Source organism: Oncorhynchus nerka, linkage group LG10 (assembly GCF_034236695.1).
Source record: "Oncorhynchus nerka isolate Pitt River linkage group LG10, Oner_Uvic_2.0, whole genome shotgun sequence".
Taxonomy (NCBI): Eukaryota; Metazoa; Chordata; class Actinopteri; order Salmoniformes; family Salmonidae; genus Oncorhynchus; species Oncorhynchus nerka.
In genome coordinates, this window is record NC_088405.1 from 49,717,375 (window position 1) to 49,731,179 (window position 13,805).

The 13,805-nt window shown below is 42.3% G+C and overlaps 1 protein-coding gene across 1 annotated transcript in view; it reads left to right on the forward strand.

Annotated features, from left to right (window-relative positions):
• LOC115135450 (bifunctional heparan sulfate N-deacetylase/N-sulfotransferase 1-like) overlaps positions 1 to 13,805 on the forward strand; it is a 34,699-nt gene that overhangs the window by 17,021 nt on the left and 3,873 nt on the right. The window contains exons 4-12 of the mRNA XM_029670148.2: positions 141 to 295; positions 495 to 680; positions 3,713 to 3,841; positions 4,077 to 4,259; positions 5,394 to 5,490; positions 11,888 to 12,011; positions 12,639 to 12,813; positions 13,129 to 13,299; positions 13,523 to 13,632. Of these exons, the coding sequence (XP_029526008.1) occupies positions 141 to 295; positions 495 to 680; positions 3,713 to 3,841; positions 4,077 to 4,259; positions 5,394 to 5,490; positions 11,888 to 12,011; positions 12,639 to 12,813; positions 13,129 to 13,299; positions 13,523 to 13,632 (1,330 nt within the window). The remainder of the gene's footprint in view (positions 1 to 140; positions 296 to 494; positions 681 to 3,712; positions 3,842 to 4,076; positions 4,260 to 5,393; positions 5,491 to 11,887; positions 12,012 to 12,638; positions 12,814 to 13,128; positions 13,300 to 13,522; positions 13,633 to 13,805) is intronic.

A 13,805-nucleotide genomic window follows, 5' to 3' on the forward strand; every position in this document is an offset into this window, starting at 1 on the left:
CACATTTTTATGCTTATTAATGAATCAACTTCCAAATTTCACGGCGCTAATAGCTAGGTTTTCATCACCACCACACACCTATGCCTGCATATGTGTAGACTAGACTAAACTCCCAGTCTCCCTCTGTCTCTATGCTCCAGGTACGGATGAGGAGGACCTGGGTGATGACCTGCTCCTCTCCTATGGGAAAGAGTTCTGGTGGTTCCCCCACATGTGGAGCCATATGCAGCCCCACCTTTTCCACAACCAATCCGTGCTGGCCGAACAGATGCTGCTCAACAGGAGGTTTGCGCAGGTAGGTTGGGGTGGCCTCTGCAGTCTTTACACACACTCTATATATTCTACACACTGAGGGTTTTGTTATATTGATACTGAGAGATGGGTGGCTGTTAAAAAATGCATGTTACTATTAGGGTTGATTTTTTTTAAAGTAGAAAAATAGCATGGGTGAATTAAATGATAATGTGTTGAATCAACCTCTTCTCTCCGCCCAGGAGCATGGCATCCCCACCAACATGGGCTACGCTGTGGCTCCCCACCACTCTGGGGTGTACCCCGTCCACGTCCAGTTGTACGACGCTTGGAAGAAGGTGTGGGGCATCAAGGTAACCAGCACGGAGGAGTACCCCCACCTCAAACCTGCCCGCTTCAGACGAGGCTTCTACCACAGTGGCATCAGTGTAAGGACTCGGCCCAATCACCCCCTATCCTAATTCTCTCGCTCTCACTCTCTCGCTCTCTCTCGCTCTCACTCTCTCACTCACTCACTCACTCACACTAGGTTCTATGTACAATGGGGCAAAAAAGTATTTAGTCAGCCACCAATTGTGCATTGTGCTCTATACTTTGTTATATACCCTTTGTTGGCAATGGCAGAGGTCAAACGTTTTCTGTAAGTCTTTACAAGGTTTTCACACACTGTTTCTGGTATTTTGACCCATTCCTCCATGCAGATCTCCTCTAGAGCAGTGATGTTTTGGGGCTGTTGCTGGGCAACACGGACTTTCAACTCCCTCCAAAGATGTTCTATGGGGTTGAGATCTGGAGACTAGCTAGGCCACTCCAGGACCTTGAAATGCTTCTTACGAAGCCACTCCTTCGTTTCCCGGGCCGTGTGTTTGGGATCATTGTCATGCTGAAAGACCCAGCCACTTTTAATCTTCAATGCCCTTGCTGATGGAAGGAGGTTTCCACTCAAAATCTCACGATACATGGCCCCATTCATTCTTTCCTTTACACTGATCAGTCGTCCTGGTCCCTTTGCAGAAAAACAGCCCCAAAGCATGATGTTTCCACCCCATGCTTCACAGTAGGTATGGTGTTCTTTGGATGCAACTCAGCATTCTTTGTCCTCCAAACACGACGAGTTGAGTTTTTACCAAAATGTTATATTTTGGTTTCATCTGACCATATGACATTCTCCCAATCTTCTTCTGGATCATCCAAATGCTCTCTAGCAAACTTCAGACGGGCCTGGACATGTACTGGCTTAAGCAGGGGGACACGTCTGGCACTGCAGGATTTGAGTCCCTGGCGGCGTAGGTTGTTACTGATGGTAGGCTTTGTTACTTTGGTCCCAGCTCTCCGCAGGTCATTCACTAGGTCCCCCCGTGTGGTTCTGGGATTTTTGCTCACCGTTCTTGTGATCATTTTGACCCCAGATCGAGGGAGATTATCAGTGGTCTTGTATGTCTTCCATTTCCTAATAATTGCTCCCACAGTTGATTCCTTCATACCAAGCTGCTTACCTATTGCAGATTCAGTCTTCCCAGCCTGGTGCAGGTCTACAATTTTGTTTCTGGTGTCCTTTGACAGCTCTTTGGTCTTGGCCATAGTGGAGTTTGGAGTGTGACTGTTTGAGGTTGTGGACAGGTGTCATTAATACAGGTAATGAGTGGAGGACAGAGGAGCCTCTTAAAGAAGAAGATACAGGTCTGTGAGAGCCAGAAATCTTGCTTGTTTGTAGGTGACCAAATACTTATTTTCCACCATAATTTGCAAATAAATTCATTAAAAATCCTACAATGTGATTTTCTGTATGTATTTTTCTCATTTTGTCTGTCATAGTTGAAGTGTACCTATGATGAAAATTACAGGCCTCTCATCTTTTTAAGTGGGAGAACTTGCACAATTGGTGGCTGACTAAATACTTTTCTGCCCCACTGTATAAACTAGCTGTTCTTGAAATGATCTGTGTTGATATTTCAAAGACTTGGTTTTGTGTTCCATAATTTAACGAGAAGTATTAAATTGAGGTTGTTTGATTCATTTAACTCTGGTTCAGAGGTCGCCCAGTTATGTTAATCGATAAAATCTCTGGCTCCTGGTAAGTGCTTGATATTGAAAGGCATGTGCCTTTCAGAGGACAAAACTTTGTTTTCGGTGTGTCTGAACATGTTTGGTGTATCTCGTGGTAACGGCGCTGAGGAGCGTGAAGGAAAGGGAAGACGCAGTCGTGCCGAAGTAGACGTGAGGCTGGCGTGGTCTATTCACTCCCCTTCTCCATCAGTGTTTTACCCCTCCCTCCCCTTCCCAAGAAATGAAGCCCGCTGACACAGACAGTCGTGTGAATGATCATAATGGACATTGCTATGTTAAGCTCTCTCTACATGACAAATCTCACCGGCGATGACAGCCCCTGCCAAAATCAACAAAGACAACTGCTTGGCTTGTGACGTGACGAGAAACGTTGTCGTTTTCAGACAAATGTAATATCGCTGTCCATGCCAATTTATTTACGGTATCTCTACGAAGTGTCATTTTCTGTCCATATGCTTGGCATGGGTAAGATATTTACACACAAATGTCTCATACATTTTAAAGCTGAAAGACATTTTGTATTTTCTTTATACACAATGTGTTTATTTTAACTCTAATTCTGATCCCTGTTAGAAGGCCCCTTTTCTAGCACCAGCAGTTTTCAGTTATTTATTCATTGTCTGGTGGAGGAGTGCGAGGGTTTCACGGAGACGTTAATTCCGACCTCCACACGTCCCTGTGAAATATTCACTGGGTAGTTGGCAGAGATCCTCTGAGGTGTAAACCTAGATTTATTTATTTTTCTCTCCCTCCTCTTCTTTCTTCCACTCCCTCTTTACCCCTTAATCAGCAGTCTGTGGCTCCCGTTAGCACGGGGCCGTTAGCCGCTCTGTGTTTTCAAAAATCGGAGAGAGAGAGAGAGAGAAAAGCCTGGGAGCCTCAGTCTGCACATCCAGCCTTCCCTTCCTTTCCCTCCCTAAGCATTTCATTGCTGTTTTCGCTGCTATTTTTACCCACGGCTGAACAGACAGTGCGATGCTTTTTCAGGTCGTTCTGCTCCTGTGATTGTGTGCTCAGATGCGAACCGATTTGCGGGTTGTTGTGTTTGAACTATGTTAGGACAGAGACTTTGTGTTAGGATCGAGAAATGGGTTCGCTGACGGACTAAATTGAGCTACGTCATATTTCATTCTCCACAATGACAGTGTGACCACTCTAGCTTATTGGGATAATGATATTGAACCACCTGAGCTGGAAGTGTAGACAACCCAGAGGAATAAAGAGTGTCCTCAAGCATTTCTGACCGAGTGGCCATGTTTGGACTTTTGTGTATTTGATTAGTTATCCACTGGGTATCAGGGTCTGCTTCTATTCGTACACTCCCCACTGTGCAGCTGTGTTGCTATGCAATATTGATTGTGTGTGTGTGTGTGTGTGTGTTAATGCACTGCAGGTGCTGCCCAGGCAGACGTGTGGCCTGTTCACTCACACCATCTTCTACAACGAGTATCCTGGAGGACCCAAGGAGCTGGACAAACTCATCAGCGGAGGGGAGCTCTTCCTCACGGTGCTCCTCAACCCGGTGAGACCAGACACACCTCCACCACTAGCATCAGGAGTTAAATGCATTTCGCCATCACGGATTGTGCTGTTTTGAAAACCTTTTTATTTCTTCTTTTTTTCCCTCCGTTTTTTTTAAATGCATTTTGTGCCAGGGTAGTTGGAGACGACAGTGTGTTGCGTGGTCTTTTTTTTCCCCTCTGAATGTCGTTCTGTCTTTTTTTTCTGTTTTTTTTTTCTCCATTCCATCCTCACAGATCAGCATCTTTATGACCCACCTGTCCAACTACGGGAACGACCGTCTGGGTCTGTACACCTTTAGGAACCTGGTGAAGTTCCTCCAGACATGGACCAACCTGCGGCTGCAGACCCTGGCGCCTGTGCAGCTGGCCCAGCGCTACTTCCAGATCTTCCCCGAGGAGAGGGACCCCATCTGGCAGGTGTGTGTTTGTGTGAGAGGCCATGAGAGCTGTGGGGTCGCTGGGTGTTTGGAACTCGGGACTATCATAAACCAGGCTGTCATTTAAGAGAACGCTAGATAGAAGAGATGTTGCCTTCTGACTCCATTGCGTCATACAGTGCAAATCTTATTTTGGTAGCTACAGCTTAGGAGAGGCTGGCTCTTTGAACTGTGGTGTTGTGGTGCTCCTGCTTCCACAGTACCACTCTCCGACACCGTTTCCCATTAACGCAGAGAGAAGACAGGTTTCCTTCCCGAAGAGGTCCAAGTGCCATCTTGGCAGTTGCTCACACTGACTGTCAATATTGAGTTCTCACAAAGTGGAGAGGTTAATGTGTGCCGGCCGGCTCCCTTTGAAGTTTGGAGCAAACTTGTGCCTGCCTGGGTCCAAAGGCTTCTTCGTCACAGCACCGTGTTAAGTGTCTTGGGATTAATGTGATATCCTGGTCACCTCATAGATGTCAGTGGGGACTGAAGGGAAGGAGGCAGGTAGATTGAAGGCAGTTGGCGTCCGCTTGACATGCAGATTGACCCCGAGGCACATGAAGATGCTCGCCTCGCAGGGCGGCTCTGAACTATTTTCCACACAGATCCACTGAAGGCTACTTACCGCTCAGGAAGACCAATGAAAAGGCAGCCTGCCTGATACTGACTATGGGTTCTCTCCCAAGTCCTTTCTTGTACAAGCGTAATTGATCAAGGGGTGAATCAGTAACCGAAGGTTTGAGTCCGCTCCCTCAAACCTCTGTTGGACTAGACTGGTTGGGTTCATTTGAGCGGAATTAAAAGCTACATGTCCTCCGATAGGCATCGTTGGTCCCACGGGGTGGATACGGTTGCCTGTAACCATTGTGCCGCATGTTTGTACACCCCCTCACTGCTTTCTTGGCTGGCTTTAATCACGTAACACTGAAGTCCCCTGGCTAGGTCAGTGGTGGACTTTAATTACAAACAGACTGCCGCTAGATATGATACTGGAGCCTGAAGAGAGAGAGAGAGAGAGAGAGAGAGAGAGTGTGTGTGTGTGTGAAAGTCACATCCATGGCAACTTATCCTGAGGCACCTTACCGTTTACTGAACTGAACTTCCAGGTGAACTAACTCTGTCACTACAGGACCCCTGTGAGGACAAAAGGCACAAAGACATTTGGTCCAAAGAGAAGACGTGTGACCGATTCCCGAAGTTGCTCATCATTGGACCACAGAAGACAGGTGAGCAGTAAACAACAGATATTGTTTTTGTACAATATGATGTCTCATGAGGCACTGCATCGCAGTGCTTGTGGCGTCACTACGGACACTACAGGTTCGATCCCAGGTTGTGTTACAACCGGCCGTGACCGGCGAGTCCCATAGAGCGGCGCAAAATTGACCCACCGTGGTCCAGGTTATAGGATGATTTGTCTGGGGGGGCTTTACTTGGCTCTTCGCGCTCTCGCGTCTCTTTGTGGCGGGCCCGGGCGCCTGCAGGCTGACTTCGATTGTCAGTTGAACTGCGTTTCCTCAGACACGTTGGTGCGGCTGGCTTCCAGGTTAAGCTGGCGGGTGTTAAGAAGCACAGTTTGGTAGGTCATGGACATATGATTCGAAGGCGGAAGTTTACATGCACTTAGGTTGGAGTCATTAAAACTAGTTTTTCAACCACTCCACAAATTTCTTGTTAACAAACTGTAGTTTTGGCAAGTCGGTTAGGACATCTACTTTGTGCATGACACAAGTAATTTTCCCAACAATTGTTTACAGAATTCACTGTATCATAATTATAGAATTCACTGTATCACAATTCCAGTGGGTTAAAAGTTTACATACACTAAGTTGAATGCCTTTAAACAGCTAGGAAAATTCCAGAAAATTATGTCATGGCTTTATAAGCTTCTGATAGGCTAATTGACATCATTTGAGTCAATTGGAGGTGTACCTGTGGATGTATTTCAAGGCATACCTTCAAACTCAGTGCCTCTTTGCTTGACATCATGGGACAATTAAAAGAAATCAGCCAAGACCTCAGAAAAACTCCAAGTCTGGTTCATCCTTGGGAGCAATTTGCAAACACCTGAAGGTACTATACCTATATCCACAGTAAAAACAAGTCCTATATCGACATAATCTGAATGGCAGCTCAGCAAGGAAGAAACCACTGCTCTAAAACCGCCATAAAAAAAGCCAGACTACGGTTTGCAACTGCACATGGGGACAAAGCTCGTCCTTTTTGGAGAAATGTCCTCTGGTCTGATGAAACAAAAATAGAACTGTTTGGCCATAATGACCATTGTTGTGTTTGGAGGAAGAAGTAAAGGGGGGGGGGGGGGCTTGCAACCTGAAGAACACCATCCCAACCGTGAAGCACGGGGTGGCAGCATCATGTTGTGGGGGTGCTTTGCTGCAGGAGGGACTGGTGCACTTCACAAAATAGATGGCTCAATGAGGAAGGGAAATTATGTGGATATATTGAAGCAACATCTCAGAACATCAGTCAGGAAGTTAAAGCTTGGTCGTAAATGGTTCTTCCAAATTGTCCAAATGTATAATGACCCCAATCATACTTCCAAAGTTGTGGCAAAATGGCTTAAATTTGTTGGCAGAACTGAAAAAGCGTGCTCGAGCAAGGAGGCCTACAAACCTGACTCGGTTATACCAGCTCTGTCGAGAGGAATGGGCCAAAATTCACCTAACTTAACTTATTGTGGGAAGCTTGTGGAAGGCTGCCCGTAACATTTGACCCAAGTTAAACAATTTAAAGGCAATGCTACCAAATACTAATTGAGTGTATGTAAACATCTGACCCACTGGGAATGTGATGAAATAAATAAAAGCTGAAATAAATCATTCCCTCTACTATTATTCTGACATTTCACATTCTTAAAATAAAGTGATGATCCTAACTGACCTAAGACAGGGAATTTTTACTAGGATTAAATGTCAGGAATTGTGAAAAACTGAGTTTAATTGTATTTGGCTAAGGTGTATGTAAACTTCTGTGTGTGTTTTTATATTTATTTATATATTTATTTTTATTTATTTATGTATTTATTTATATATTTATTTTTATATATTTATTTATATTTATTAATTATATATATATATATATATATATATATATATATATATATATATATATATATATATATAAATAATTATTTATATATATATAAATAATTATTTTTTTATTGTGGGAAGCTTGTTTTTTTATATATTATTTATATTTTATATTTATATATATATATATTATTTTTTTATATATATATATATTTTTTTTATATGTATGTGTATATACACATACTACCAGTCAAATGTTTAGACACACCTACTCATTCAAGATTTAAAAAAATATTTGTACAATTTTCTTCATTGTTTAATAATAGTGAAGACATCAAAACTATGAAATAACACATATGGAATCATGTAGTAACCAAAAAAGTGTTAAACAAATCCAGATATTTGAGATTCTTCAATGTAGCCACGCTTTCCCTTGATGAAAGCTTTGCACACTCTAGGCATTCTCTCAACCAGCTTCATGAGGTGAGGTAGTCACCTGGAATGCATTTCAATTAACATGTGTGCCTTGTTAAAAGGTCATTTTGTTTAATTTCTTTCCTTATAATGCGTTTGAGCCAATCAGTTGTATTGTGACAAGGTAGGGGTGGTATACAGAAGATGGCCCTATTTGGTAAAAGACCAAGTCCATATTATGGCAAGAACAGCTCAAATAAGCAAAGTGAAATGACAGTCCATCATTACTGGAAGACATTAAGGTCAGTCAATGTGGAAAACTTCAAGAACTTTGAAAGTTTCTTCAAGTGCGGTCGCAAAAACCATTATGTGCTCATTATGTGCTATGATGAAACTGGCTCTCATGAGTACTACAACAGAAAAGGGAGACCCAGAGTACTTCTGCTGCAGAGGATAAGTCCATAAGAGTTACCAGCCTCAGAAATTGCTGGCCAAATAAATGCTTCAGAGTTCAAGTAACAGACACATCTCAACATCAGCTGTTCAGAGGAGACTGTTTGAATCAGGCCTTCACCTTCTTTGGTCTGGAGTCCAAATTTGATATTTTTGGGGTGTTTTTGTTACCAGCCACCAGCATGGCATTGTTTGTTAATTAGAAACAGCTGCAGAGTTATTGGCCACCTTCACTTTTTTTATACCATTTAAAAATTATCCAAATCCATTAGAGAAATAAAATAAATGTTTACTTATTTTTTAGCTATTCTGTGTTATAAATATATATCTGACCGTTTTATAAATGGTTTAATTGCGTGATAGGATGGCATTTTGCAAAACCCGCTTGCCCCGTCTCCCCAAGAAGAATGGATTTGACCACTAAAAGTCACTACATGCTCCAGATAAGGTTAGCAAGATGGCTGGCTAGCTATCTAGATAAGGTAATCATGCTAGCTGACAGCTGTCAGTGCCCTATTTGTGGATGATTGTCAACGCCACGTCGAAATTCCATCTCCCAATTTGTGAATATGTATAAGAAGCCTTCGTCATCCCCCAGAGGTAGAGCGGAAATACACATTTAGGTTCCATGACGGGAAATTACATTGAAATAGTGGCAGCAATTTCCTCTGGGGTAGTCTTTTAACATTCATGTAAACTTTCAAAATAAGGGAAACACCAACATAGTGTCTTAATAGGGCGTTGGGCCACCACGAGCTGCCTGAACAACTTCAATGCGCCATGGCATAGATTCTTCAATTGTCTTGAACTCTATTACAGGGATGCGACACCTTTCTTCCACGAGAAATTCCATCATTTGGTGTATGGTCAATGGTGGTGGAAAACGCTGTCTCAGGCACTGCTCCATAATCTCCCAAAAGTGTTAAATTGGGTTGAGATCTGGTGACTGAGAAACAAACACCATTTAAACCCCCTATACTCCTTTGAGACCCCTCTTTCAAAGTCACTGAGATCTCCTATTCTAGCCATGGTAGCCAAAATAATGGGCAACTGGGCATTTTTATACATGACCTTAAGCATGATTGGATGTTAGTTGCTTAATTAACTCAGGAACCACACCTGTGTGGAATCACCTGCTTTCAATATACTTTGTATCCCCCATTTACTCAAGTGTTTCCTTTATTTTGGCAGTTACCTGTACATCCATAGACTTGACCTGAGCTCGTTCCAGGTGCAGCTGGGGGTTATAGATAATGTACTGTGTCTCAGATAGCCATAACCTAGTGGTGTGTAGAGTAGACTAACTGTACTAGATCCACTGCACCAGAAGGACAACCACTTCTCTGCCTGGCATGGAACAGCCTTGAACCTCTGTTTATTGACAGCAAGGAGAGAAGGGATGGATAATTGGCATCTGGGCAGTCATTTACGGAGTGTCACACACTTTATTTAATTTATAGGATCACCACAGAGGCAGTCAAGCAGTCAGTCATTGGGTTTTATTGTAACCTTGACTGCTTCCCACTAAAAGGGAATTTCAGGTTTAGTGCGTAGCCTAATTAAACTTCTTAGATGTCCTAAGGGAGCGATAGCCCTCCTGAGACTGCTGTAAAATTACAATGTTAATCTTTTCAATAAAAACGGATTAGGGGGCTGGGTCTGAGAGTAAATTTACACATTTCACCATTGTAATTACCAAAATGCACCAGAAATCACTATAGTCTCCTCAGCCATCTTGTCTGTCAACTTTACATCCACCACTCCTCTTTACCTGGCACTTTATCTCTTACTTAGTTGAGTGTTTTGGGCTCTCAGCCTCTAGGTAGACCTGTTGCTATTTAAAGCTATAGCACATTTCAGATGGGTAGTAAATAGCCCCTCGTAAGAACCAGAAATATATCCAATTCTTTAGCATTTACCAGTGGTGGAAAAAGTGCAGAATTATCACACTTAAGTAAAAGTAAAGATACCTTTAATAGAAAATGACTCAAGTAAAAGTGAAAGTCACCCAGTAAAATATTACTTGAGTAAGACTAAAATGATTTGGTTTTAAATATACTTAAGTATCAAAAGTGAATGGAATTGCTCAAATGTACTTAAGTATCAAAAGTAAAAGTATAAACTATTTCAAATTCCTTATTAAGCAAAACAGACAGAATAAAAAAATAATAATAATTAAATTGACGGACAGCCAGGGGCACACTCCAACACTCAGACATAATTTACAAACTAAGCATTTGTTTTTGGTTAGTCCGTCAGATCAGAGGCAGTAGGGATGACCAGGGATGTTCTCTTTGATAAGTGCATAAATTGGACCATTTTCCTGTCAAAATGTAACGAGTACTTTTGGGTGTCAGGGCAAATGTATGGAGTAAAAAGTACATTATTGTCTTTAGGAATGTAGTGAAGTAAAAGTTGTCAAATATAAAAAAGTAAATTTACAGATACCCTCAAATGTCTTAAGTAGTCCTTTATTTCCTTCAGAAATATTCACCTACTTGATTTTTCCCCCCACATTTTCTTGAGTTACAGCCTGAATTTAACATGTATTAAATTGAGATGTTGTGTCACTGATCTACGCACAATACCCCATAATGTCAAAGTGGAATAATGTTTGTAGAACTTTTTGGAAATCAATAAAAAAAAAAAAAATCTAAAATCTCTTGAGTCGGTAAGTATTCAACCCCTTCATAAGTTCAGGAGTAAAAATGTGCTTAAAAAATCACATAAGTTGTATTGACCCTGTGTTCAATAATTGTGGTTAACCTGATTTTTTTAAATGACTAGCTAATCTCCACAATCCCCACATATACAATTATCTGTAAGGTCCCTCAATTGAGTAGTGAATTTCAACCACAGATTCAACCACAAAGACCAAGGAGGTTTTTCAATGCCTCATAAAGAAATGCACCAATTGGTAGATGGGTAAAAAAATAATAATAGACAATATCCCTTTGAGCATGGTTATTAATTAAGCTTTGGATGGTGTATCAATACACCCAGTCACTACTACTAACTCTATTGCCAAAGAGGAAGGAAACCACTCAGGGTTTCCAGTCAATTACAGAGTTTAATGGCTGTGATGGGAGAAAACGGAGGATGGGATCAACAACATTGTAATTACTCCACAATACTAAGTTAACTGACAAGAGTAAAAAGAGGGAAGCCTGTACAGAATAAAATATTCCAAAACAGGCATCCTGTTTGCAACAAGGCACTAAAGTAAAAAATGTGTCAAATAAATAAACGTTTTGTCCTGAATACAAAGGGTTATTTTTGGGAAAACCCCCCCCCCACAGACACGGGGAGATGAAATCACCTTTCAGCAGGACAATAACCTAAAACACAAGGCCAAATATACACTGGAGTTTCTTGCCAAGACGAATACTAATACTAATCGCGACATTGAATACTAATCTAATCAAGATATATTAGTGTTCTATTTTTCATGTTTAATACATGTAAGAATTGTTCTTCCACTTTGACATTATAGAGTATTTTGTGTAGATCGTTGACCAAAAAAATAATTATAATTAAATATATTTTATCCCACTTTAACACAACAACATTTGGAAAAACTGAAGTGGTGTGAATACTTTCTGAAGGCACTATGTCTAATATCTAACATATATTTACATTGCCTAATAATATCTATATTGGATATTTGTATCAGCAATACTCATGAAAACTGCTGGTCTTTGTGCAGGCACCACAGCCCTGTATCTGTTCCTGGGGATGCATCCTGATTTGACCAGTAACTACCCCAGCAAGGAGACCTTTGAGGAGATCCAATTCTTCAATGGCCACAACTACCACAGAGGCATCGACTGGTACGTGACTTCCCTTGTTCTACTTTATCATTTTCATTGCCGCCACCACTACGGCACTAATTCCTCTTCCTCCAAGACATTTCCAACATTCTTGGTTGTGTTTTGGGGTCAGCATGTTAGAATGGAAAGAGAAATGGCTAATGTTAACCCGCCATGCTTTTCATAGTGTATTAAACCAACACGTTTTTGAGACATATTCCAGTTAGTATTTTGGGCTTTAGAGGAATGTTTCATCCTTCGAAGGGAGAGGCTTTGGTTCATCCCCCTCTGAGCTCAATCATTGATTAACAGAAAGCAGACCATTGTATTAATGTGTGGTGGGCTCGGTTGTGGAAAATTGGTCTCTTTCTGCTAGTGACTGGTTTTTGCCGGTGCAGTCATATGTTTTATCCAGAACATTTAATCATTTTCATAGTTATTGATGACAAATAAAACTAGTCTGTGTCGTTTACGTAGGATGTTGCTATTTGTTATATGGACAAGAATGACGTTTATCTTGAATCATTCTGATCCTTTTTGTCAAGCAATTGTTGTTGTACTTTAAATGGTGATAATGAATTGTCTTTTGGTGACAGATTCATCTAATCTGTTTCAAACTGCTCTGTCTTTTTGTCCTCGCTGGAACAGGTACATGGAGTACTTTCCCCTACCCTCCAACACCAGCTCAGACTACTACTTTGAGAAGAGCGCCAACTACTTTGACTCGGAGGTGGCTGCACGCCGGGCTGCCGCCCTCCTGCCCAAGGCCAAAATCATCACCATCCTCATCAACCCTGCAGACAGGGCCTACTCATGGTACCAGGTGAGCCTCCCTTCCAGAGAAAAAACACTTCCCATCGTTCCATTTCCAACACCAGACTCTATTATAGGGATAGCAATTGGGTGAAATGCTGTGGGTGGCTTGAGGGTAGCTTTACTCCTTTTCCAGGTCAGCCGCATTGCTGATTTCCCTTGAGCTTGCAAATAAAGTATCTAATATCCTGGTATAGAAATAGGTGATGTACCGGTTTGTAGGAGTGTGAAATGAGTTGGAATGCCCTCTGCAAGGACACAGCACTCTGGAGGAATCTGGCAAGGTGGGCTGACTGTGACGTCATATCTGTCTGTTCTGCCCCAGCACCAACGTGCCCATGGTGACTCAGTCGCCCTGAAGTATACTTTCCATGACGTCATCACTGCTGGCCGCAATGCCCCCATCAAGCTGCGGGTGCTCCAGAACCGCTGTCTGGTACCGGGCTGGTACGCCACCCATCTGGGCCGCTGGCTCAACCACTACCACCTCAGCCAGGTATGTTTGGTCATCTGGGTCCCAGGTGTGCATGCTTATACTCATGTGTGTTTTACAGTGATTGTGCTTAAATGGAAACAAACATTTATTCAGTCTGCATATACTATGTGAACGTGGTTAGTACAGTGTGCGTGCATGTGTGTATAGGCTGTTGTCGGTGTTGAATTTAAGACCGCTCACCTAGTCTATCTGACCTACTGTGCTGTTGTGACTGGTTTTTCAGATACTGGTTCTGGACGGTCAGGTGCTGAGAACAGAGCCTTTTGCTTTGATGGACAAGATCCAGAAGTTCCTTGGGCTGACGAACACACTGAACTACCACAAGATCCTAGCGTGAGTGTCTTATTCGGGCTTCGAAACCACTGTAGACCCACTTGCTGGAGCCAACACGTGGCAAATGAAGGCTTTTGTTTCCCTAACCGTTGTGGAATGTAACATTATGCGTATTAATGCATTGAGCTGGCCAACACCCGTGTGGTTGTGCCGGAGCCTATCTTTCCTGTTAA